The 23,164-nt window shown below is 44.1% G+C and overlaps 1 protein-coding gene across 1 annotated transcript in view; it reads right to left on the reverse strand.

Moving 5' to 3' along the window:
• The window catches only part of LOC126241974 (protein 5NUC-like), a 107,742-nt gene extending 87,315 nt beyond the window's left edge, over window positions 1-20,427 (reverse strand). Inside the window, exons 1-2 of the mRNA XM_049948052.1 lie at window positions 20,375-20,427; window positions 16,438-16,866 (exon numbers count right to left, since the gene is read on the reverse strand). Coding sequence (XP_049804009.1) covers window positions 16,438-16,834 — 397 coding nt within the window. The 5' untranslated portion in view covers window positions 16,835-16,866; window positions 20,375-20,427. The remainder of the gene's footprint in view (window positions 1-16,437; window positions 16,867-20,374) is intronic.
• Between the last annotated feature and the right edge of the window lie 2,737 nt (window positions 20,428-23,164).

The following is a 23,164-nucleotide window of genomic DNA, read 5'->3' on the forward strand; positions in this document are numbered from 1 at the left end:
GAAGAGTTGAAGGGGAAGAAAGAGGGGTGAAGGAAAAGGACTGGAGAGACTTAGGGAAAGGGGTACAGTTCAGAAAAGTCACCCAGAAGCCCAGGTCAGGGGAGACTTACTGGTTGGGATAAGGAGGAAAGACTGATTGTTGGGGATTGCACTGGATGAGATTCGGAAACCTGGGAGCTTAAAGGTGGAAGACAGAGTAATATGAAAGACAGAGATTACTACTAAAACATCATGCGTAAGTTAACAAGAATGGAAAGCTAAGTCATCACATCCAACAGAGGTTCGAAGAGGGGACAACAAAAAATAGACAGATCAGAAAATTAAAGATGAAGAAAACTAAAATTGAGGGAAGAAAGGAATAGTTACTGTGAAGAAATGCTGAGATGGGATGAATTAATGTAAATTAAGGCCAGGTGGCTGGTAGGAACCAAGGACTTGTTGTATCGCTAGTTCCCACTTGTGGTGTTCTGAGAAACTGGTGTCTGGGGGAAGAATCCAAATGGTGTATGGGGTGAAACAGGCACCAAGGTAATGTTGTAGGTCATGACTGTCATGTAGTAGCGCATGCTTGGCAACAGGATATTGTGTGTCACTTGTATTACACCCTCTGCCTCTACCCATTCACTTGGCTGATAACTGGTGGGTAGTCATGCCAATGTAAAAGGCTGAACAGTGTTTATTAACAGCAGGTATATGACATGTGTCATTTCACAGGTGGCTCTCCCTTTGCCAGTTACAGGGCTGGAATAGGTGGTGGCAGGATGGTGCATAGGGCAAGTCTTGCAGTGGGAACAGTCACAGGGGTAGAAGCCATAGGGTGGGGAGATGAGTGCAGAAGGAGCATAGGGTCTAACAAGGATACTGAGGAGATTGGGAGGGCTATGAGAAACTATTCTAGGTGTGGTGAGCAAAAACTCAGACAGAATGGATCTCATTTCAGGGCATGCTTTTAGGAAGTGATGGTCTTGTCAAAGTAGCTGATTCATTCATTCAAGACCAGAATAGTACTGAAAGACAAGTAGTGTGCTCCGTAGTAGTTTTTTGGAGGAATCAGCAGTACCAAGATTGGCTGTGATGGCCTGGGAAATCTGCTTTTGAACTAAGCTGCTGGGATAATTACATCCAGTGAAGGCTGAGGTGAGAGTGGTGGTGTATTGCTGTAAAGAGTCTGCATTCAAACAAATATGTTTGCCTCAAATGCCAAGGCCATATGGCAGGGAACGTTTGACATGGAAAGGATGGCAACTGTCAAAATGTAAGTACTGTTGTTTGTTAGTAGGTTTAACATGGCCAGAAGTGTGTAGCTGGTCTTCAGTGAGGATGAGATCAACATCAAGGAAAGTGGTATGGGATTCAGAAGGGGACCACGTGAAATTTAGTTGGGAGAAGGTATTTAGAGATCCCAGGATCTCAGCCTCACAATATGTCAAAGATGTTATCAACATATCTAAACCAAACCAGGGCCTGAAGGCTTATGGATCCCAGGAAAGCCCCCTCTAAGTGACCCATGAAAAGGCTGGTATAAGAAGGAGCCATCCTAGTTCCCATGGGCGTACCCCTGATCTGTTTGTATGTGTGCCCCTCACAAGTGAAGTAATCTTTGGTAAGTATAAAGTTGATTAAGGTGAGCAAGAAGGATGTGACAGGTTTCGAATCAGGTGGCTGTTGATTGAGGAAATGTTCAGCAATAGACAGACCATGTACGTGGGGGACATTGGTATAGAGGGAGATGGCATCAATGGTGACAAGCAAAGTGTGTGGCGGGAGTGGCACAGGGATGGATTTCAGTCGACCTAGGAAATGGTTGGTATCTTTAATATAGTAGGGAAGTCCTTGTACTATGGGTTGCAGGTGTTGATCAAGTAAGGCAGATATACATTTGGTAGATGCTTTGAAGCCAGCAACTATAGGATGGTCAGGATGATTGGGTTTGTGGATCTCAGGAAGAAGGTAAAAGTTGGGGGTGCATGGCTTTGGAGGGGTAACAAGTTCTATGGATTGAGGTGTAAGTCCTTCTGAGGAGCCCGAGGTTTTTAGAAGGGACTGCAGGTCAGTTTGAATCACAGAGGTGGGATCTTGATAGCAGATGCTGTATACACAGGCAGTGTTACAAAAAGGATATGTCTATCTGCAACATCTCCTCTATTGATAGAGTAGCAACCTATTCCTTTTCATAATATTGTGAATACCTTTTTGAAATCATTATTGTAATTTATTATATTTTAATTATTATGATTTATAATATTAATAGAACGATACCCCTGTCTGTAACTCCTTTTCATAACAGTGTCATTATTCAATGCTGGATTGTCCTTCTAAATAGCATTATTCATCAGTACCTCAACGATTTCAGGAGGCAACTGTGTGAAAACTACAAGACATACAGAAAAGTGACATGATCAGTGGACAGAGCATCTGTTTGTAATATGTGCTATGGGATAGTTGCAGAACACAACACTATGGGACCGACATATCAGAACATGACATATAATGCAGTGATGTGTACATTTTATTTTCTTGAATTTGTTAAACGTCAGTTGTGATGGTTTGGTGATGAATTCATACTAAATGTAAAGTGAAAGCTCCAACAGACAACATATATTGTGAGACCAGCTGCTTATGTGGTGCAAAGAAAACAGGTTGCCCAGGACCATTAGCTGAGAAGGTGAAGCATGTGTGGGAATCATTCACCAGGAATCTCAAGAAATTGAAGAGAAGTGTGAGCACAGAACTGTATTTAGACCACAGATAGTATCTATAGTCTCAGGAGCTGCAGGAACCACAGTCAGTAGTCTGCTGCATTCTACACAAACATGTAAAACTATATCAGCTTAAGTTGTTACATGTTATAATATTTTAGACCATGTATGGATACTACTGTACCAGTTGCCATGTGTTGGGTACTACACTAGAAGTTTGCATGCTCAAATGTCAGTGAATAACTCCTGTAGATGAAGGAATGCACATCAGAATACAATTTTAGACATTTATGCTTACATAATTTTATAATGTTCAGTTTATATTCCCATGGATTAATAAAGAAAAGGAAGGTTTCTGATGAACAATAGTTATAATGATATTTGTGACAATTAAGTATCTAAAGATAGTATCTTGAAGAACAATTTAATTGTGGATAATACTTGATTTACTTTGACAATGACCACATCTTGGCTAAACAAAATGAAAAACCAGCCAAACTATTAAAGTACAGAAATTGATACATCACCTAATGAAACAGTTAGCTTCAAAATTTACATATTTGTAAAAAAATTAGTACCTCTTAACAACTTATAGCTCACTGGAAAGCTTGGACAAAGGAGTAAACACAATGCATTTAAATTATGTCAAAACCATTGTGTTGGGGTAAAATCCAAGTATTAAATACATAAATTGCCTATCTAAGTGAAGTTCTAAAATATACTTAATCCTCACAACTACCAATACTGTAACAATGAAAGAATATATAAAACCTGAAAAGCTACATTCAGAGAAAAGTCAACATTAAATCTCAATTTTGGTTTTACAAGTATCACAACTAATAAGATAAAGTTTTGTGATCCATTTAAAACAGTAATGTTAAATTATAATTTTATACAATATGATCATGTCTGAGAAGTAGAGATATTAAATCAAAATTGGCAATATCTATTTAAAGTTAAACATAACTTTGAATGATTATTAGTGGCCTTCAGTAAGAGGTTAGGATGTAAATATTGTGTTGATTCTGGATCAAGTGCGCTATATTTAGGATTGAAATCCAGGTGAGACAGATACTGACAAGATCTGTTAGGAACAAACTTCCATGTACACACTCCTTATGATACTCCACAACTTTAGCACTTATGTTGCAATGTTCATGGTTTTGAGTTACATTTGGAACAAAGAACCTGAATAAATTATGAAGATCATTGAGACTATTGGCTAGCTTTTAATTAGCAAACTGAGACAACAAACCTAAAGGTAACAACTACCCAGTTTCGATTATACAAGAGCATCAAGAACAAAGATAAGTATATTGTGCAATTTTTTTATTAATCACTGTGGAGTTGGTAGTACTGAAATCACATCAGGGATGACGGTACATACTAACTTCCATCAAGAATTGTAGTAAAGATCATATGTGCTGGCTACTTCTGGTGATGGACTGTTCTGACCTTCCAAATGACTTGCAATGGCTACTGGAGGAAGATAGTTTTCCACAGAAGCTGGTTTCCAGTGATGAAGACACATCTCATGTGTCTGGGAAGGTAAATTGTCATACGATCGCTAATATCAATTATGGTGTGTTGGGGTGTATATGGAAAGACTTTTAACATATTGACATTTACCAAGTCACAAGCAGTGCCCATATTGAGCAGCTGTAATGTGAGTAAGAAACTTAGAGAGATGCTCTGCCCACTGACATGTGCCTACTTTCTGTAGTCTTTGCACAGCTGTCACCTGAAGCCCCTAAGGTACATACAAATAACCCTGAATATTCCTTCCACTTTTCAGCCTTCCCTTCTTTCCTTAATACTAGCTTGCCATCTGGGTGTTCAACATTCACGCAGTCCCTTCTCTGTTCTCGGATGGTTTCTTTAATTTTTCTGTACACAGCATGTACCTTTTCCATAGCTATGCACACTTCTGCATCTTTGTATTTTAACTCTAGCCATTGCTGTTTCACCATTTTGAGGTTTATGTCAGTCCAATTTTTTAGATGTCTGTATTCCCTTTTGCATGCTTCATTTGCTGCATAGCTATATTTTCTCCTTTTCTCAATTAATTTCAATATTTGTAATGGGGTAGATAAAAAATCTCTCACCAAGTGGTGGCAAAACACACACATAAAAGAAAATTATACAAGGGTTGGAAGTTAAATAGTGGCAACTATTTATTCACATCCGATACAAAAGAGTTACATATTTGCACCTGTTACTGTCCTTCAAAGTAGTCACCAGCATTCTGTAGAACCCGTTGCCAGTGATGCGGAAGGCATAGTATACCGTTAGCGGAGCCTGTTCTGTTGATGGTGCGAATGGAGCAGTCTAAAGTTATGTTGATTCTCGTGTACGACTGTGATGGTGTTATCCTAATGCATTAAGTTCCTCCCTGGCAGACCATCAGTGCATAGTATTACTGTTCATTTCTGGAGCATCACTTGCGACCAGCTTTGCGAAAGAAGTAGCGACACTTTCTGCCCAATCCACCCATCATTTTGCACGACAATGCGCGGCCGCATACAGTGCAAGCTGTTGCTGCTCTGTTCGGTCGATGGGACTGGGAAGTACTGTACCATCCACCATACTCCCCAGACTTAAGTCCTTGTGACTTTGATTTGATTCTGAAGATGAAGGAACCACTTCGTGGCACTCACTTCAGAACTGTTCCAGAGATTCAACAGGCAATAGACCACTCCATTCGCACTATCAACAGAACAGCCTCTGATAATGGTATACTACACCTTCCATATCACTGGCAATGGGTTCTACACAATGCTGGTGACTACTTTGAAGGACAGTAACAGGTGCAAATTCGTAATTAGGCAAGCTTTTGGAGCCAGTGGCTCCTTCTTCAGGCAGACGAGTTGAAGTGGAAGGAAGAGGGGTGAAGGAAAAGAACTGCAGAGATCTAGAAAAGAGAGTGGAGTTGAAAAGCACCCAGGAATATGGTTCATGGGAGACTTACTGGACAGGATGAGAAGGAAAGACCGATTGTCAGAGACTGCACCAGACGAGATTTGAAAACCTGAGAGCTTGCAGGTGGAAGACAGGGTAATATACAAGACAGAGATTACTGCTAAAACATCATGTACTAGTTAATAAAAGCGAAAAGCTAAATGCATTGTACATAACAGAGGTGGGAGCGGGACACCAAAAAATAGACAGATAAGAAACTGAAAGGCGTACAAAACTAAAACTGAGTGAAGGAAGTAGTAGATACTATGAAGAAATGATGAGACAGAAGGAATTAATGTAAATTAAGGCCAAGTAAGTGGTGAGAGCCACCAACAAGTTGTAGGGCTAGTTCCCACCTGCGGAGTTCTGAGAAACTGGTGTCTGGGGGAAGGATCCAGATAGTGCATGTGGTGAAACAGGCACCCAGGTCATGTTGTATGTCATGACTGTCATGTTGTAGAGGATGCTCTGCAACAGGATATTGTGTTTTGCCCGCATACACCCTCTGCCTATGCCCATTCATCCTGACTCATAACTGGATGGTAGTCATGCTATGTAAAAGGCCGTAACAGTGTTTACATAACTGGTGTACAACATGTGCCATTTCACAGGTGGCTCTCCCTTCCATAGTAGATGTTTTGCCAGTTACAGGGCTGAAATAGGTGGTGGTAGGAGGGTGCATATTGCAAGTCGTGCAGTGGGGATGGTTACAGGGATAGTAGCCTTAGGGGAGGGTCATACACTATGTGATCAAAAGTTTCCGGACACCTGGCTGAAAATGACTTACAAGTTCGAGGCTCCCTCCATTGGTAATGCTGGAATTCAACATGGTGTTGGCCCACCCTTAGCTTTGATGGCACCTTCCACTCTCAAAGGCATACATTCAAACAGGTGCTGGAAGGTTTCTTGGGGAATGGCAGCCCATTCTTCACAGAGTGCTGCACTGAGGAGAGGTATCAATGGCGTTCCAAAACATCCCAAAGGTGTTCTATAGGATGCAGGTTATCACTTTGTGCAGGCCAGTCCATTACAGGGATGTTATTGTCATGTAACCACCCCAACACAGGCTGTGCATTAAGAACAGGTGCTCGATCCCGTTGAAAAATGCAATCACCATCCCCGAATTGCTCTTCAACAGTGGGAAGCAAGAAGGTGCTTGGTTGGTTTGTGGGATGAAAGGGACCAGACTGCGATGGTCATCGGTCCCTTTTTCCAAAAAAAATTAAAACCACCCAAAGAGAATAAAAAACAAACAGCAGGAAAGACGTCAGATGACACAGGACGAAAAAGACTCCAACAGAGATCAGACAAAACAAAGTAAAACACACAGAGTGTGACGGTGGTTGGCCGACCATAGAGAAAAAAAGAGGAAAAGCCAACCACCAAGAACACATTAAAAACTCAGTTTAAAATCAGAGGCTAAAAGCCAGAATCAACGCTAAAAGAACACTCAGATTGAACTATAAAAACCCCCTGCCCGAATAAAATGCAAAACTAAGTCCACCATGGCGGAGTCATCTAGTAAAAGGGCAGGGAGCGTATCAGGCAGCGCAAACGTCTGCCTGAGCACAGTTAAAAGCGGACAAGTTAATAAAATGTGCACCACCGACAAAACCGCCCCACAGCGACAGAGAGGCGGGTCCTCACGACGCAATAAATAATTGTGAGATAGTCGGGTGTGGCCAATGCGGAGCCGACAAAGAACAACTGAATCTCTGCGAGTGGCTCGCATGGATGACTGCCACACACGCGTCGTCGCCTTGAGAGAACGGAGTTTGTTTGACGTGGGCAGATTGCGCCATTCAGTGTCCCAAAGCGAGAGAACTTCGCGGCGGAAGACTGCCCGCAAATCAGTCTCCGGGAGGCCAATGTCCAGGGTGGGTTCAGTGGTGGCCTGTTTGGCCAGGCTGTCAACATTCTCATTGCCCGGGATACCGACATGACCGGGGGTCCACACGAAGACCACAGAGCGGCCGCAACGCGCAAGAGTATACAGGGACTCCTGGATAGCCAGCACCAGACGAGAACGAGGAAAGCACTGGTCGAGAGCTCGTAAACCGCTCAGGGAATCGCTACAGATAACGAAGGACTCACCTGAGCAGGAGCGGATATACTCTAGGGCACGAAAGATGGCGACCAGCTCAGCAGTGTAAACGCTGCAGCCATCCGGCAAGGAACGTTGTTCGGAATGGTCCCCTAGAGTTAGCGCATACCCGACACGACCAGCAACCATCGAACCGTCGGTGTAAACAATGCCAGAGCCCTGATACGTGGCCAGGATTGAAGAAAAGCGGCGGCGGAAGGCCTCTGGAGGGACCGAGTCCTTCGAGCCCTGTGCCAAGTCGAGTCGAAGGCAAGGGCGAGGAACACACCACGGGGGTGTACGCAGAGGCGCCCGGAAAGGAGGTGGAACAGGGAAAAACCCAAGCCCGCAGAGAAGCTCTTTGACGCGGACCGCTATTGTACAACCAGAGCGGGGCCGACGTTCTGGCAGACGGACTACCGATCGCGGGAACAGGAGACGGTAGTTAGGATGCCCGGGCGAGCTGAGAACATGGGCAGCATAAGCGGCCAGCAAACGTTGGCGTCGGAACCGCAGTGGAGGGACACCTGCCTCCACTAGTAAGCTGTCCACAGGGCTGGTGCGGAAAGCACCAGTGGCAAGGCGTATCCCGCTGTGGAGAATTGGGTCCAGCACCCGCAACGCAGACGGGGATGCTGAGCCATAAGCCAGGCACCCATAATCCAGGCGGGACTGGATTAACGCCTGGTAGAGCCGTAACAGGGTAGAGCGGTCGGCGCCCCAGCGGGTGTGGCTCAAACATCGCAGTGCATTGAGATGCCGCCAACACGCCTGTTTGAGCTGCCGAATATGAGGCAGCCAAGTCAACCGAGCATCAAAAACGACCCCCAAAAACCTGTGGGTCTCAACCACTGCAAGGAGTTCGTCGGCAAGATAAAGCTGCGGCTCAGGATGGACTGTCCGGCGCCGGCAGAAATGCATAACGCAGGTCTTGGCTGCCGAAAACTGAAACCCATGCGCTACAGCCCAAGACTGCGCCTTACGGATAGCGCCCTGTAGCTGACGTTCAACAGCTGCAATGCCAGTAGAGCTGTAGTAAAGGCAAAAGTCGTCAGCATACAGGGAAGCGGAGACAGAAGTTCCCACGGCCGCAGCAAGCCCGTTAATGGCTATTAAAAACAGACAGACACTTAAAACAGAACCCTGTGGCACACCGTTCTCCTGGACGCGGGAGGAACTATACGAGGCCGCGACTTGCACGCGGAAGGTACGACACGACAGAAAATTGCGGATAAAAATCGGCAGAGGACCCCGAAGACCCCATCCATGAAGCGTAGAAAGGATGTGATGGCGCCATGTCCTATCGTACGCCTTCCGCATGTCGAAAAAGACAGCGACCAGGTGCTGACGGCGGGCAAAGGCAGTACGGATGGCCGACTCCAGGCTCACCAGATTGTCGGTGGCGGAGCGGCCTTTACGGAACCCACCCTGAGACGGAGCCAGAAGGCCCCGAGACTCCAGTACCCAATTCAAGCGCCGGCTCACCATCCGTTCAAGCAACTTGCAAAGAACGTTGGTGAGGCTAATGGGACGGTAGCTGTCCACCTCCAGAGGGTTCTTTCCAGGTTTCAAAACGGGGATGACAATACCCTCCCGCCATTGCGACGGAAACTCCCCCTCGACCCAAAGACGGTTGTAAAGATCGAGAAGGCGCCGCTGGCAGTCCACGGAAAGGTGTTTCAGCATCTGACAGTGGATGCCATCTGGCCCAGGAGCGGTATCAGGGCAAGCAGCTAGGGCACTGCGAAATTCCCACTCACTGAATGGAGCATTGTAAGATTCTGGGTGGTTGGTGCGAAACGAAAGGCTCCGACGTTCCATCCGCTCTTTAATGGAGCGGAAGGCCTGGGGGTAATTCGCAGAAGCGGAACTCATAGCAAAATGCTCTGCTAAGCGATTTGCAATGACGTCGGAGTCAGTACAAACTGCCCCATTCAGTGAGAGCGCAGGGACGCTGACAGGTGGCCGATAGCCGTACACGCGTCGAATCTTGGCCCAGACCTGCGATGGAGTGACATGGAGGCCAATGGTGGACACATATCGCTCCCAGCACTCCTTCTTGCCTTGGCGGATAAGGAGGCGGGCCCACGCACGCAGCCGTTTGAAGGCGATTAGGTGTTCTATGGAGGGATGTCGCTTGTGACGCTGGAGCGCCCGCCGGCGATCTTTAATCGCTTCAGCGATCTCAGGCGACCACCAAGGCACAGCCTTCCGCCGAGGGGACCCAGAAGAACGGGGAATGGCAGATTCAGCGGCAGTAACGATGCCGGTGGTGACCGATTGAACCACCGCATCAATGTCATCAGTAGAGAGAGGCTCAAAAGCGGCAGTGGAGGAGAACAAATCCCAGTCAGCCTTATTCATAGCCCACCTGCTAGGGCGCCCAGAAGAGTGGCGCTGTGGTAGTGACAAAAAGATCGGAAAGTGGTCACTACCACACAGGTCGTCATGCACACTCCATTGGACAGACGGTAAGAGGCTATGGCTACAGATGGAAAGGTCAATGGCGGAGTAGGTGCCATGCGCCACACTGAAGTGTGTGAAGGCACCATCATTTAACAGCGAGAGATCGAGCTGCGACAATAAATGCTCAACGATGGCGCATCGACCTGTTGCCACTGACCCACCCCACAGAGGGTTATGGGCGTTGAGGTCGCCCAATAGCAAGAAAGGTGGCGGCAATTGGGCGACCAGTGCAGCCAGGACTTGCTGCGAGACATCACCATCCGGTGGAATGTAAAGACTGCAGACGGTAACAGCCTGTGGCGTCCACACGCGCACAGCTACAGCCTCTAAAGGCGTCTGGAGAGGGACAGACTCGCTGTGCAGAGTGTGAAGGACATATATGCAGACGCCACCAGACACCCTTTCATAAGCTGCTCGGTTCTTATAATAACCCCGATAGCCACGGAGGGCGGGGGTTCGCATTGCTGGAAACCAAGTTTCCTGGAGAGCAATGCAAAAGAAAGGGTGAAGGCTGATAAGTTGGCGGAGCTCAGCTAGATGGTGGAAGAAACTGCTGCAGTTCCACTGGAGGATGGTGTCGTCCATGGCTGGGAAAGGCGTGACGGGACTGGGAAGGCAGATTATGCCGCTGGGTCACCTGATGCCTCCGATGGAGCACCCGTGCAAATGCCATCCATTGCGTCCGAGGGACCGGCAAGAGCGAGGTCCTCAGCGGACGCCAGAATCTCCACCTCGTCTTCAGAGGCAGAGCTTGTAGGAAGCGGTGGGATGGGTGCCACCGCAACATCGTTAGTCTTGGGGACTTTCTTCTGTTTCAGCTTGTCGCGCTGTGCCTTCGGTGGGTCAGGCTTCATGGGCTTCACTGGGTCGGTCTCAGGGACAGACGACGACCGCGAGGCCCGATGACCAGGGACTGGCGGTTGTTTCAAGCCCTTGCGGGCGTCCGCTTTTCCACTGGTCGGGACTTGCGAAGGGAGGTCCCCAAGGGATCCCTTCCTGGCAAGAGTAGCCGAAGAAGTCTTACGCTTCTCCGGCTGGGAAGGGGGAGCTGATGTCCCCGATGGTTTTGAGGGTGTTGCTCCCGGAGAAGATGGAGGAGGAGCAACAGGGTGTGAAGTGCCCCCCACAAGCAAGGGGGCTGGTGGATGCTGACCGATCTTAGAGCCGATTCATGATGTTGGCAGAACCGTCGTTGCAGCAGCGGCGTAGGTGGACGTCATTGCCACAGGATGGAGCCTCTCATATTTCCGTCTAGCCTCGGGGTAGGTCAGCCGGTCCAGGGTCTTATATTCCATTATCTTCCTTTCTTTCTGCAATATCCTACAGTCCGGCGAGCAGGGGGAATGGTGTTCTCCGCAGTTAACACAGATAGGAGGCGGGGCACATGGAGTATCGGGATGCGAAGGACGTCCACAATCCCGACACATGAGGCTGGAAGTACAACGAGATGACATGTGCCCGAACTTCCAGCATTTAAAACACCGCATCGGAGGAGGGATATATGGCTGCACATCACAACGGTAAACCATCACCTTGACCTTTTCGGGTAATACATCACCTTCGAAGGCCAAGATGAAGGCACCGGTGGCTACCTGATTATCCCTCGGACCCCGATGAACGCGCTGGACGAAGTGAACACCTCGTCGTTCGAGGGTGGCGCGTAATTCATCGTCGGACTGCAGAAGAAGATCCCTGTGGAATATAATACCCTGGACCATGTTTAAACTTTTATGGGGAGTGATGGTGACGGAAACATCCCCCAACTTGTCACAAGCAAGTAACCGCCGTGACTGGGCAGAGGATGCCGTTTGTATCAGGACCGATCCAGAGCGCATTTTTGACAAACCCTCCACCTCCCCAAACTTGTCCTCTAAATGCTCGACAAAGAACTGAGGCTTTGTGGAGAGAAAAGACTCCCCATCAGCTCTCGTACAAACTAAGAATCGGGGCGAATATTTGCCACTGCCATCCTGAGATTTACGTTCCTCCCACGGCGTGGCCAGAGAGGGGAACGTTTTGGGATTGTACTTTTCAGCATTTAATTGAGCCCGAGAACGCTTAGAGACTGCTGGTGGCTGGCCGCCAGCGAGAGATGATGTACCACGCTTCATTGCGGGTCATCCGCCCTGATGCCACCTACTCCGACCAAGGGCCCTCCCCACGGGCGCCACCCAGCCGCAGCAATAGCCACCTGGCAGGACGGCCATTGCCGGGAGTCCCGATGCCCCAAGGAGATGGGCATCTACTCCTTGGCATACGTGGGGAGTTAACGGCGCAGGCATCAGTAGAGCGATCCCTGTGTTGTCAGGGGGCTACAACCAAGAGGGTACATGGCGGCCCCACCACAACGGGCTGGCTACCGTGCTGGATCTTAGGTGCAAAACTGTTTAAGGTCGTCGTCGCAGGTAAAAGAAACACTGCAGAGTGCAGCGTGGTAATCGCCCAAGAGATCGAAAACGAGCGGGACACCATTGCAACGACGAGAAAGCCGGCTAAAGGTCTAATTGCACGACGGATACAGTGCACCATGTAAGGCGCCCTTCCCCAATTGGCTCGCTCTTCGGAAGAATTTAGAAAGATGGAGGTCAAACCCGAGAGGGGACCATCACATAAGGCCGAAACATTTGAGACTCCTTTTAGTCGCCTCTTACGACAGGCAGGAATACCGCGGGCCTATTCTTACCCCCGAACCCACAGGGGGGCAAGAAGGTGCTTAAAACATCAATTTAGGCCTGTGCTGTGATAGTGCCATGCAAAATTTTATTGTTGGCACTACACATGCTGGCAGATGACGTTCACCAGGCAGTCACCATTCCCACACCCTGCCATCGGATCACCACATTGTGTACCATGATTTGTCACTCCACACAATGTTTTTCCACTGTTCAATAATCCAATGCTTACGCTCCTTACACCAAGCAAGGCAACGTTTGCCATTTACTGGCGTGATGTGTGGCTTAACAGCAGCCGCTCGACCATGAAATCCCAGTTTTCTCAACTCACACCTAACTGTCATAGTACTTGCAGTGTATCCTGATACAGTTTGGAATTCCTGTGTGATTGTCTGGATAGATGTCTGCCCATTACACATTATGACCCTCTTCAACTGTCTGCGGTCTCTGTCAGTCAACAGACAAGGTCGGCCTGTACACTTATGCTGTATGTGTCCCTTCATGTTTCCACTTCACTACCACATCAGAAACAGTGGACCTAGTGATGTTTAGGAATGTGGAAATCTTGCGTACAGACATATGACACAAGTGACATCCAATCACCTGGCCACGTTCGAAGTCCGTGAGTTCCACGGAGCAGCCCACTCTGCTCTCTCACGATGTCTGACTACTGACGTCACTGATATGGAGCACCTGGCAGTAGGTGGCAGCATAATGCACCTAATATGAAAAACTTATATTTTTGGGGTTGTCCGGATACTTTTGATCACATAGTGTAGGTGCAGGAGGAGCATAGGGTCTGACAAGAATATTGCAGAGATTGGGAGGGCAACAAAAAGCTATTCTACGTATTGTGGGCAAAATCTCAGACAGAATGGGTCTCATTTCAGAGCATGGTTTTAGGAAGCCATGGCCTTATCAAAGTAGCTGATTAAAACATTCAAGACCAGGATAATACTGAGTGACAAGTGGTGTGCCCTGAAGTTGTTTTTTGGAGGGATCAGCAGTACCAGGATTGACTGTGATGGCCCAGGAAATCTGCTTTTGAACTAGGCAGTTGGGATAGTTACGTCCAGTGCAAGGGCTGGCGTGAGAGTGGTGGTGTTTTGCTGTAAAGAGTCTGCATCCAAATACGTTTGCCTCAAATGCAAAGGCTATGGGAGGGAACGTTTGACATGGAAAGGATGGCAACCATCAGAATGTAAGTACTGTTGTTTGTTAGTAGGTTTAATGTGGGCAGAAGTGTGTAGCTGGCCTTTGATGAGGATGAGATCAACATCTAGGAAAGTGGCAAGGGATTCAGAAGAGGGCCATGTGAAATTTAATTGGGAGAAAGTCAGCCTCACCATGAGTCCATATGATAAAGATGTCATCAATGTATCTAAATCAAACCAGAGACTGAAGACATGGATCCCAGAAAAGTCCCCTCTAAACAACCCATGAAAAGGTTAGCATAGGAAGGAGCCATCCTGGTTCCCATGACTGTGCCCCTGCTCTGTTTGTACCTGTATGTCTGCTCCTCAAAGATGAAGTAGTTGTTGGTAAGTATAAAGTTGATTAAGGTGAGTAGGAAGGATGTCATAAGTTTGGAATCAGCTGGACGTTGTTGTTAAATTCAATTCTTGGTGTGTTAATCAAGGATTTCTACTAGACCTCATCATTTCACCTATTTTATCACCTGCTGCCTTCACTATAAAAAAAGGAGAGAGAGAGAGAGAGAGAAAGAAAGAAAAACAAAAACCTCTCAGTGACCTTTGGTTCTTTCAGTTTATCTAGGTTCCATCTAAACACACAATTGCCTGCCTTTCTACAATTTCTTCACATTTAATCCGCAGTTTGTAAACAATAAATTATGGTCCAAGTCCACATCTGCTCCCCGAGAAATTTTACAGTTTAAAATCTGTGCCAACAGGCCTCTTCCATGTATACAACCTTCTTTCATGATTCTTAAACCGACTGTTAACAATGATTAAAGTATGTACAGTTCAAAATTCTGCCGGCTGGCCTCTCCTTTCATTCTTTCCCCCAGCTCGTGTTCTACTATTTCACCTTCTCTTCCATTACATATTGTCAAATTTCAGCCCCTCATCACAATTAAATTTTCAACTCTCTTTGCGATCTGAATAATTTCTTTCATATAATTATACATACTTTCAGCCTCTTCATGATCTGTCAGGCTAGGAGGAATATAAACTTCCACTTTTGATGTAGGAGTTGCCTGTTTGTAATAGCTCACTCACATACTTAATTTTTTTAATTCATTGTTAGATCTACTCCAGCATTACTACTTTCTTTGGCACAACTTTGAAATATAGAAAGGTCTTGATCAAACAAGTCATATAAAGATTGTGCAATCAAGATCTTTCTATATTTCAGAGTTGTGTCAAATCTGAATGGTCGCCTGCCTCTACCGTGGATGTATTTTCCATCAAGTGATCCCTTTCTATAATGGACTGATTGTATCAAAAAGAGACTTCACATGAGAAAACTGTAAAATTACAGACACACAGAATGGCTGGCTAGTATTTGCTTTCAGGATGTGAAATTTCATGTGCCACCAACAAATAGGAAGAAAACTAAGGAAAATGCTATTCCTGGTTTTCAGAGCTCTTAGTTCCCTTCTCTGAACAAAAAAGATGGATAGCTTGGGGGAAGTTAGAAAAGAGTGCCAGTTTACTCATACCACAGGATGATAAGGATCCATGTGTTGACACAATACTAAGTTGTATCCAACATACAATTAGAAGATTTAGTCCAGCAGAAAGCTAATAACTGCTGTGCATACCAATGATTGTTCACCTTTTTTCCAGTTACAATGAATAGATATCAAATTTAATCCTCTCTGTGGATGTCAGAAGTGAAAGAAATGTACATATCTCAGCGTTTTTCCTACAGTTTCTTTGAAATACTGCAAAAAAGGTAACTGCAGATTTTTTTTTTAAATGAACATGCTCCTGTTTCATGAAGATATCCAAACAGATAAAGCCATTTTCTAGTTTATATTTTATAAATTTTATTATATTGTCAGTGAATTTATTAACATTGTACATTTTATCCATTCCCTGTTGAGTTCTCTTTTTTGCACTATTGAGTACCGTTGGTGTCCCGTGAAAGTTCTCATTCCGTATCTCTGAAGGTCGTTTTTGATAATGAGACCTAAAGAGGACAGTGTATGAAAGAAAAAATGTTTGAAATGTGGTGTTAAAGATGTTAAACATCACTCAATGAGAAGAAAATGAGTTGTAAAAAGAATGAGGGATTAAAAAACAAGCAAGCGGTGGTACAGATGCAAAGAAATCCAAAACACCAGGGGGTGAAGTGTAAGACAGATCATAACATTTAACATCATGTATTGATAATTCTGAGGGTATTGTAAATTCAAAGGTGAAGAAATCAGTGTAGGGTATGAAAACTGGAGAATCAAACCAATTAATTTGAACGAATGATGATTCAAAATGTATATATATGTGTCTACAGTGCATGTTGAATGATTATAAAGAGAAGTAATAACAACCAATCAACACACATGTTATTCATATAAGTGTAAATTAGTGCTTACCTTCAGATATTACTCCTGTTGTAACCTGGCATAGGTCCATTTCACTATCAACAGGAAGTATATTGTACTGCAGATCGCTAATGAAATGAATGAGTAAGGTATTCTCTGACCGTGGTGTTGATCCAGATGTCCCTGAAGCTGTAGTTGGGTCACTTGTTGTGCTGTCTATGGTAGTCACATCACTTGTTGTGCTGTCTATGGTAGTCACATCACTTGTTGTGCTGTCTACGGTAGTCGTCTCAGAAGTTGATTCAATTGTAGTGACTGTCGTATCTGTACCATCCTTTAGCTTGACTGTTCTAGATTCAATATTCGTCTGTCCCTCACAGATACAAAGCAGAACTGCCAGTACAATGAACAGCAGAGTACCAGTAGTAATATTTACAAATGTGCGCATTTTATACTGTTGTGGGGAGCTTTTATGTATTTCTGAAATCATTTACAAAAAATAAATTTTAAAAATATAGAATTTAACATAAATGAAATTCTCAACTATAAATATCAATAATATTTCATTAATATAACCAGTTTACTAACTTTGATTTAGATCTGATGTGCTCATGACTTTGCAAATCACATCTGCATCTATATATACGTCTGCTTCCAGAAGTCACCATGCGGTGGTTGGCAGAGGGTACTCCTTAGCACTACTAGTCATTTCCTTTCCTGTTCCACTTGCAAATAGAGCACAGGAAAAATGACTGTCTACACACCTCCGTATCAGCCCTACGTCTTATCTTTGTTGCCTTACATGAAATGACTGTCGGTGGCAGTAGAATAATTCTGCATTCAGCTTCAGATGCCACTTCTCAAAATTTTCTCAGTAGTGTTAGTCAAAGAAAATATTGCCTTCTCCGCATGGTTTCCCATTTCAGTTCCTGAAGCATCTCCATCAACTTGTGTGTTGTTCAAATGTACCAGTAACAAATCTGGCAGCCTGCCTCTGAACTGCTTCAATGCCATCCTTTAATCTGACTCGGTACAGATCCTAAACAGTCAAGCAGCACCAAGTATAAGTTGCACTAGTGTTTTCTATATAATCTCCTTTACAGATGAATCACACTTTCCTAAAATTCTCCCAATAAACCGAAGTTAACCATTCACCTTCCCTACCAGAATCCCAACATGTTCATTCAATTTCATATCACTTTGCACTGTTATGCCCAGATTTTTAAATGACATGACTGTGTCAAGCAGGACATACTAATTGTATATCCTGAACATTATGGTTCATTGTTCCTACTCATTCGCATTATCTTACCTTTTTCTACATTAGAGCTAGCTGTCATTCATCTTGGTGTAACTTATCTTGTAACCTCCTAAATTACTCAACTTCAACACCCTTCTTTACACCACAGCATCACCAGCAAACAACTGCAGAATGCTGCCCACCATGTTTGCCACATAGGTTATGTATGTAGAAAACAATAGCGGTCCTATCACACTTCCCAGGGGTAGTCCTGAAGATACCCTTATCTCTGATGAAAACTTGCCATCAAGGTCAGCATAATGAGTATTATTACTTAAGAAATCTTTGAGACACTCACATATCTGAGAACCTATTCCATATACACCGATGAGCCAAAACATTATGACTACCTGTTTAATAGTGTGCATTATAATGCATCTCGGACCACTGTAGCATGATTATGTCATTGCAGCATGGACAGCTATCCTGCTGGAACATTCATCACTGTAGGGGGAGACTTCGAGCATGAAGTGAGGCAGGTGGTCCACAATAACGCTCACGTAGTTTACTGTTGTCATGATGTCTTTGATTACCACGATAGATACCATGGAATCCCAACTCTATGTACTCCATAATATAATTCCGCCCTCATTAGCTTGCATCTGTGGTGCAGTGCATGTTTTGTGCAGCCATTTGTCTAGATGACAGATTATACAGTTGCAACCATCAACCTTGTGTAGCAAGAAATGCAATTCATTCGACAAGCAACACATTTCTATTGATCCACAGTGAAAACTCAGTGATGCTGAGCCCATGAGCTCCAAAACACCTATGCCTGTACCAGCTCTATTCTCTGTCATCAGATCCGCCACAGATTACTGATTATTCTGGATTACACTGTCGGAGATCCTCCAACCACTACATTTTGTGATGAGACGTGGCCATCCAACACCATATGGCCTACTCATTATTCCACCATCCTTCAACCACTTTCCATAGGTGCTCACAACAGTAGTACACCAACAGGCAACAGGCTTCACTGTTTCACAGATTCTCATTTTCAGCCACAGTGCCACAGCAATGTGTCCTTTGTCAGAGCAGCAGAGCAGAACAACCAGTGGATTTCCACATTTGCAGCCCATATCTACGATATAAAGACCATCCCTTCGTCTCTCTTCTGCTTACATTCTTTCCTTACTGTCTCATGTGCACACAACACCACCAGAAGGCACCCAATCTTGTGATGGGCAGTGCTCATAATATTTTAGCACGTCAGTTCACTTGTATCTTCATTAACGGTCTGCAGTGGGGCACTGTGTCAAATGCTTTCTCAAAAACTAGAAATATGGAATCTGCCTGTTGCCCTTCATAAATCATTTACAGCATATCACATGAGAAAAGGGCAAGCTGAGTTTCACATAATTAATTTTTTCTGAAACTGTGCTGATTCGTGGACATAAGCTTCTTGGTCTCAAGAAAATTTTATTACACTGAAACTGATATATGTTCAAGAATTCTGCAACAAACCAGTGTTAGGGACATTGGTCTGTAATTTTGCAGGTCTGTTCTTTTACCCTTCTTGTATACAAGAGTCACCTACACTTTTTTTCCAGTTGCTTGGGACTTTGCATTGGATGAGAGAATCACAATAAATGCAGGCTCAGTAATGGGCCAATCCCATAGAATTCTCTTTGTAAAACCTCAGTTGTATGCATAACATTGCTAATGTAATACAATTTGAGTATTTAGGGCTATGGAAAATCCTCCATTTGTGCAAAGTTCATAATTATTCGTTTATTATTTATAAATTAAGATTTATATTTTAACAGTAAGCAACATGTATGCTATATTTTAGGTGTATTTCATGTAACAGTAAAGAATATACAGATGTTAACTGTATCCATCTTTAAACTGATCATTCAGTCCTTCGTTAAGCATGCAAGGAAAGACTATGTGTGACATTTTGCATGAAAGAATGGTAGATTGGAGTATATGGATTGTTATTTACATGTGAGCCTCATCAATTGTATTACTGTTGGCATGACCCAGCTGCTTCACTGAATGAGAAGTGTATGCTTTTCACCTGCCTATAATAAGCTGATGATTTTATTTGTGACATATGTGAAGAGTGCACATTCTGGCAGTTGTCTTGTCACAGAAAGGAAATGAAAAAAAAAAAAAAAAACAAGCAACAGCAATAAGGAACCACAGCACATCAAAATTAATGTCAAAAAACAACTGAATTAAATAAAACAGTTCTGGATAACAGCTGTAATTGCAGTTCACAGCATTATAAAAGGCAAAGGTTGGAAAAACAAAATTAAAGTGATTAGACAAGGAATTATGAGTTACAAGAAATCAAAATCTGTTAAGCTCATTAATAATTCATTCTGTGACTAAGATTCACATAGTTATTTTCATTGGAAGCATATTTACATTTATGACCTGAATAGTCCTACAGAAATGGGGCATAATATATGTTATGAGGAAATGCACAGTTTTTGTATTATATACATGCATTTAAAAAAATAAAGCTATGAACTACAAGATAAAGTATACAGAAGAGAAGAAAAAGTGACAGATCACATCAAAATTAATAAGTTTATGAAGACAATTATGATTCAGGCGATTCTTTTCTTGGGCCTTGCAATAAAACTTATATGTCACTATATGTGCAACATGACCATTATGAAAGAAATTCTTGGCTGTCATAAAGAAGTATACTAAGTAAATAGTTGTATCTCATACCTGAAGCCTTTTTCTGTTGACTGTGCCACAATAAAGTGTCACATGTTTATCACTAGCCACTTAACACAGATAAGATACAGAAGAACTTCCAATATCAGTGAGATAAACATACGAAAGAATCCATTCAGTCTGTACATACGTCAGGCCACATCATTGTCCAAAAGACTGATTGCGTGAAGACGGGCAGTATGTTGCACTATTTTAATTTAAATAACTTGTTATGAAACTGTACTAAACACTATTACACAAAAACAGGGTGCGATTTGTGCTTTTACCAGTGGAGGGGGGATGTCTTAGGGGGTTAGTAGAATTATATATGTTACTAGCTTGGACCGTGGCATTACGGATGGTTAAACAGCTATTTATAAATAGATGTTAATGCCAAAACTCACTATTCACGCGTATGCACTATCAGAAAAGCCATCCCTTGTTATATCTTTAAAAGTACATTATAGGTAAAGCTTATTTACAAAATCATCTACATACAGGAATATGAGGGGAATTCAAAAAGTAGAGGCACATTTGTGAAAAGCTGTACTTATTCTGATGATAGAAAACTAAAATATATCAATAGTATTAATAGTAAGACTTATTAAAAACTTTCAGTGTTCGGCTCCACAAATTTAAATTATATGTAAAGTTTTACTCCAGTGCGTGGGAAATAAACATCCCAGGTTGGGATGCATAAACTATAACCAGAGGAGGGGATGATCTGATGCAGAGGGGAGGAAATCCCCCCCATCCCCCCTGCAAATCACACACTGCACAAAAATAAAAAAAAACTGTGAACAATCAACCACAGTTCAAAAACAACCACAATATTCATAACTCAGTAGAGAAGCAGTAACAGCAGAGCAGAGTTGGTCAGAAGAGCTCAGTGACTTCAAATGTGGTCCGGTTGTTGGTTGTCGCCTGATTAACTAATCCGTCAGGGACAGTTCAACCCTTCTAAAACTGCCCAAGATGATTGTTGGTGAAGTGACTGTGATGTGATTGTGAAGTGGAAATTTGAAGAAACATCCACAGTTGAAAGACCAGACAGAAGTTGTATACTGACCGACAGGGACAGTTGTGCATTGTGGAGTGTGGTTGCAAAAAATCTCATGAAATCAGTGTAAGAAATTAGTTATGAGTTCAAAAGTGCTATTAGCAGTACAGCGAGCACAGTGACTATGTGTAGGGAGTTAAAAAGAATGAGGTACAATACACACTTCTGTAGTCAATGCTGAGTGACAATTGAGGGTGTGTAAAGAGCGACACCACCGGACAGTGGGTCACTGTAAGTGAGTGACATGCAGTGATGAATCATGCTGTTCCCTGTAGCAATCCAATGGGAGGGAATGAGTTTTGCGAATGCAAGTAGAACATTAGCTGCCATCATGTATTGTGCCCACAGTGAAGTGCAGACAAGGTAGCATTATGGTATGGGGGTGTCTTTTGTTGTTAGGGTGTGGTCTCCTTATTGTGCTTAACAAATGGTTAAAATGGCTCTGAGCACTATGGGACTTAACTTCTGAGGTCATCAGTCCCCTAGAACTTAGAACTACTTAAACCTAACTAACCCAAGGACAACACACACATCCGTGCCCGAGGCAGGATTGGAACCTGCGACCGTAGCGGTCGCGCGGTTCCAGACTGTAGCGCCTAGAACCACTCGGCCACTCCGGCCGATTGTGCGTAACACAATAATAAATGGGGAAGGACATGAACGTATTTTACACCATTGTGCACTGTGTACAACAGAAGAACAGTTCAGATATGATGACTGTATCAGCATGATGATGCATCCTCTCATAAAGCAGCATCTGTGAGGCAATGGTTTGTGGATAATAACATCCCTGAAACAGACTGGCCTGCCAAGAGACTGGACCTGAAATCAATGAAAGACCTTTGGGATGAGTCAGAACACTAACTTTACTCCAGACTCCAGTGTCCACTATCACCACCTTCCCTTGTTTTGGGTCTTGAGGATTCCATTAGATTGTCACAGAGTACAGCACAATTCATCACTCCAAATCACAGACTTCATACACTACACAGTGGACATTCCCCACATTAATGGCCACTAATATATGTTTGGGTACTTCTGATCAGAAAAAAATAAAAAATAAAAATAGCTTAAGGGTAATGTTACAAACAACCATGAGCATGAAACTTCCTGGTAGATTAAAACTGTGTGTCAGGCCGAGACTCAAACTCGGGACCTTTGCCTTTGGCGGGCAAGTGCTCTGCAAGGTTCGCAGGAGAGCTTCTGTAAAGTTTGTAAGGTAGGAGGCGAGGTACTGGCAGAAGTAAAGCTGTGAGGACGGGGCGTGAGTCGTGCTTGGGTAGCTCAGTTGGTACAGCACTTTCCCGCGAAAGGCAAAGGTCCTGAGCTCGAGTCTCGGCCTGGCACACAGTTTTAATCTGCCAGGAAGTTTCATATCAGCGCACACTCCGCTGCAGAGTGAAAATCTCATTCTGGAACTATGAGCATGTTACTATATTCTTTACTAATAAAGATTAATACATTTACAAACTGACAAACAGCCTGTTGGCTTCTGTCTCGAGTTATTTGGCTGACATTTGTTCGATGATTTTTCTGACGTTTCATCAGCAAGAGTGGCTGGCATCGTCAAACTTCACTCTCCATTGCTTGGTGGTGGACAGGAGTTGAGCTTGCAGCTGCAGATTATATGTACCCGGCACGCCAACATCCAGTGGCTTTTCTGTGGTCATTTTCGCTGCAGTTCTCCCCTCAACAAGAAAGATGAAAGCCTCATGGTGAACAGATCCTGGATTTTCATGCTG

This window comes from Schistocerca nitens, chromosome 1 (genome assembly GCF_023898315.1).
Source record: "Schistocerca nitens isolate TAMUIC-IGC-003100 chromosome 1, iqSchNite1.1, whole genome shotgun sequence".
Classification (NCBI taxonomy): domain Eukaryota; kingdom Metazoa; phylum Arthropoda; class Insecta; order Orthoptera; family Acrididae; genus Schistocerca; species Schistocerca nitens.